This window comes from Physella acuta, unplaced genomic scaffold, assembly GCF_028476545.2.
Source record: "Physella acuta isolate Inbredline_101_S28 unplaced genomic scaffold, ASM2847654v3 ptg001417l, whole genome shotgun sequence".
Classification (NCBI taxonomy): domain Eukaryota; kingdom Metazoa; phylum Mollusca; class Gastropoda; family Physidae; genus Physella; species Physella acuta.
This window is the reverse complement of record NW_026732932.1, coordinates 2,148-5,938: the sequence shown is the minus strand read 5'-3', so window position 1 is coordinate 5,938 and position 3,791 is coordinate 2,148. Positions and strand designations below refer to the sequence as shown.

The 3,791-nt window shown below is 35.8% G+C and overlaps 1 protein-coding gene across 1 annotated transcript; it reads left to right on the top strand.

Annotated features, from left to right (window-relative positions):
* The first annotated feature begins 2,107 nt into the window (after positions 1–2,107).
* LOC131927554 (thiopurine S-methyltransferase-like) lies at positions 2,108–2,554 on the top strand. Its single transcript, XM_059283261.1, has one exon. The coding sequence runs from the start codon at positions 2,108–2,110 to the stop codon at positions 2,552–2,554; it is 447 nt and encodes a 148-aa protein (XP_059139244.1).
* Positions 2,555–3,791: the final 1,237 nt, after the last annotated feature.

Genomic DNA, 3,791 nt, shown 5'->3' with positions numbered 1-3,791 from the left:
CAAAATCCAAGGGAAATAACTAGCCATCTAGAAGAAACATATGTTCATTCAATGAAACGGAAACAATTCAAATATCATAGATAAAACTAAATTAAATGAGTAGATAGTTTACATTTAAAAAAAATAGTAAACATAATATTAATAAACCTTTTAATTTTATTTAAATAATCTATGTATTTAAAAACGACACCCTGTAGCGATGTGTATTACACATATAGAACAATCACAATGAAGTTAGATTAAGATATGGTTGTTTTAATTACCTAGCCATCGCTTATTGACTTTTTTTAAAATCAAACTTTTAAAATCGATATTACCCCGATACCACTCGCGGCCTTAAAAGACAGAGGTTCCAGTGCAACATATTTTAACAGAGCGTACATCACTCTAATCCCCAAACCTGACACAGACAGAACAAAAGTCCAGGACTATAGGCACATATCCCTACTGAACAGTGACTACAAAATCTTGACCAAAACACTAGTAAGGAAAATAGAACCTTTCATAGACAGGATAATTTATAGAGACTAACAATACAGTTTACTCGGCAGGAACATACAAAATCACACACATCTTATAAGAGACATAGTATTTTACGCAACACAGAAGAACACGCAAATGGCAATCCTTAGCATAGACCAACAAAAAGCTTTTCATATATTAGATCACACATGGTTAATGAAAACAATAGATGCATACAATCTAGGACCCTATTTTAAAACATGGATCAACGTCATTTACACAGAAGCTCAAAGCCACCTTTTGATCAACAATGCAGTCACCAAAGCTGTACAAATAAAAAAGTCAGTTAGACAAGGATGACCGCTATCCCCACTATTATATATCCTTAGGATAGAGCCCATGTTAGAGAGTCTTAGACAGGACAGCCGGATAAAAGGATTGCCTTTACCAAACACGACAGCCAAGAAAATAATCGCATTCGCTGACGACACCAATTTCCTACTACAGACAGAAAAAGAAATCAAGACAGTAATAGAGACTTTCTTGGATTTTGGCAAAAGGCAGTGGAGGGGAAATTAATGCAGAGAAATTAAAAATTTTAGGCATAGGTAAATGGAGAAGGAAAAAGAAATACGATACTCTAATGACTGCAGTAGACAAACTGAAAATATACGGTATTACTTTTACGGACACCCCGACAACTGAAGACAAGGACACATGGACGAGACTGATTGAAAAACAAACAACAACATAGAAACTGGACAAATACAAACATTGCAACACAACCATCTTCGCTAGGGCAGCACTCATCAATTTATACATACTACCAAAAATAATCTTTATAGCCACAGTAAGTACAATACCAACCCACTTCGTAAAGTATGTTGGGTTCTTCAGTCTAAGTCTAGGGGTATATTATAGTAAATTCACTGGATAACAATACTAAGCAATAATACAAATTTTAATATATATATATATATATATATATATATATATATATATATATATATATATATATATATATATATATATAAATATATATATATATATATATATATATATATATATATATATATATATTTATATATAATATGAAAACATTTAAAGATACTGCCACAGCCACGTCCACATCCACACTACAACTAACTGCTTCACACACTAGCACACGCTCTGACCCCAGTCACCTGACACACCTCACGTGAACACCTCTCGCTCCATGTAAACACACTCAACCAAGGGATACAACTATACACCAAAGGGAGGGTACCTGTCGTTCCAGCACAATACACGCACACAGGCAGGGGACATGTAAGGGACGTAACATCCTTCTCCTCCACTTTCAGATCTCTTTTCCTTAAAGAGATCAAACATCTCTTGTTCAATTAGCCACTGTTGGTGCCCGAGCTCGACTATTTATTCTTCAGTCCTTAGCTAATTCCAAACAAACAGCTGCTGTTTTGCGGGATACAAATTAACAAGATCGAGAACTCAAGCAAGTCAAGCAGATACAGATTGTTTAGATCTAGGTCTAGATATTTAAATGTATTATTGATTAGCATTGGATAACGCGCCGAAGAGCGTTTAGTTTTGGAAGGATATATGGGATGATAGACACATTGGATTTCATCAAGCAGTTGTACATAATATGTTGTCCAAACACTTTACTAAACTAATACCGGATGGTCAAGCTAACAATGTCTCCTTCCCTCTTTGTGGCAAAGCTGTTGCTATGAGCTGGTTAGCCAGCCAAGGCTATAACATAGTTGGAGTGTATGGAAGAAAGCATTGGAGGAGTTTTTTTACTGACCGAGGCATGGAATATTCTGTTGAAGATATTAACCACAATGGACACAACTTTAAATTATTTCAGAGTAAAGATGGAAAGATTCGGCTGTTATGTACAGATATTTTTAACTTTACTCCTGACATTGAAGGAACATTTGATGCAGTGTGGGACAGGGGAGCTCTGGTTGACCGGGGTGACTCACGTTGGGAGAAATATTCTAGAGATGTAAATGTAGATATAAGAATAAAGAACACAAAGAAGGAACTATGGAGTTGTCTTATCCATGAATGTCATCAAGTCGTCTGAATGTGAACTAGCCAAATGGTTGGTTAGCGTTGTAATCAATCTGGTGGGGGTATTTCGTAGCATCGTCATCGGATCACGTGACTCAAACCACTCACTCGGCGTAACATTGACGACACCAACGTTTAACTACAGACGTAGCAAATAAATGAAGACAATAATAGAGACATTTATAGAATACGGGATAGGCAGTGGTGGCAAAATAAATGCTGAGAAATCTAAAATTAAATAAAACGGACAGGAAAACAAAATATGCCACAAAAGTTGTAGTGACAGACAAACTCAAACTGTACGGCTTCACATGGACGAGACTGTCCCACACATTTGTACAGAAGCTGAATACCAATCAAAGGGATACAACAGCGAAAATACTGCATAACTCAATACAGCTGTATCTACCTCCCCTGCTTTTGAAAGCAAGCAATATATATCACCACACATGGAATATATCGGATCACAATGTCTAATCACAGATTATTTAATTATAATTTTATATGAATGCATTAGATAATATGCCTGTAGGCCTAATCATTTTTTTATTACCACATTTAGCTGTAAAGAAAAACAAAATAATATGAAAGATGGCTTCCTAAAAAAATAACATTACAATCATTAACTACTTTTGAAACTGATGTAAATATATTTAGACCTTGATATCCCACAATTGCTCACTCACAAGTTTATTCTAAATGAAAGACATCTCGTTACTACTCAACAGCTTCACCTAGTCAATCCCACCACCCTCACTACCCCACATTCTTAGCATAGAACCCATGTTAGAACGTATTGGGCAAGACAACCGCTTAAAAGGATTGCCAATACCAAACAGCCAAGAACATTATAGCACAGACTGACGACACCAATGTGTAACTGCGAAGAGATAAATAAATGAAGACACAAATAGAGACATTTACAGAATACGGGATAGGCAGCTGAGGCTAAATAAATGCAGAGAAATCCAAAATTCTGTGAAATGGAGACGAAAGATAAAGCACGACACCCAAATTATAGTGACAGACAAACTCAAACTGTACGGCTTCATATGGACGAGACTAACTGACACAATTACACCGAAGCTGGATACGTATCCATATTGCAGTAGAACCATTAGGGCAGCGCTAATTAACATATAACTATTACCAAAACATATCTTTACAGTAACAGTTAGCACAATAGCGACCCACGTTATAAAACATGCCAATAAACCCATTTGATATTTCATTTTTAAAAATAACATTAG

What these genes read in the sequence shown, in the direction of transcription:
- LOC131927554 (XM_059283261.1), top strand. Translation starts at nt 2,108, where the DNA reads ATGTTGTCCAAACACTTTACTAAACTAATACCGGATGGTCAAGCTAAC.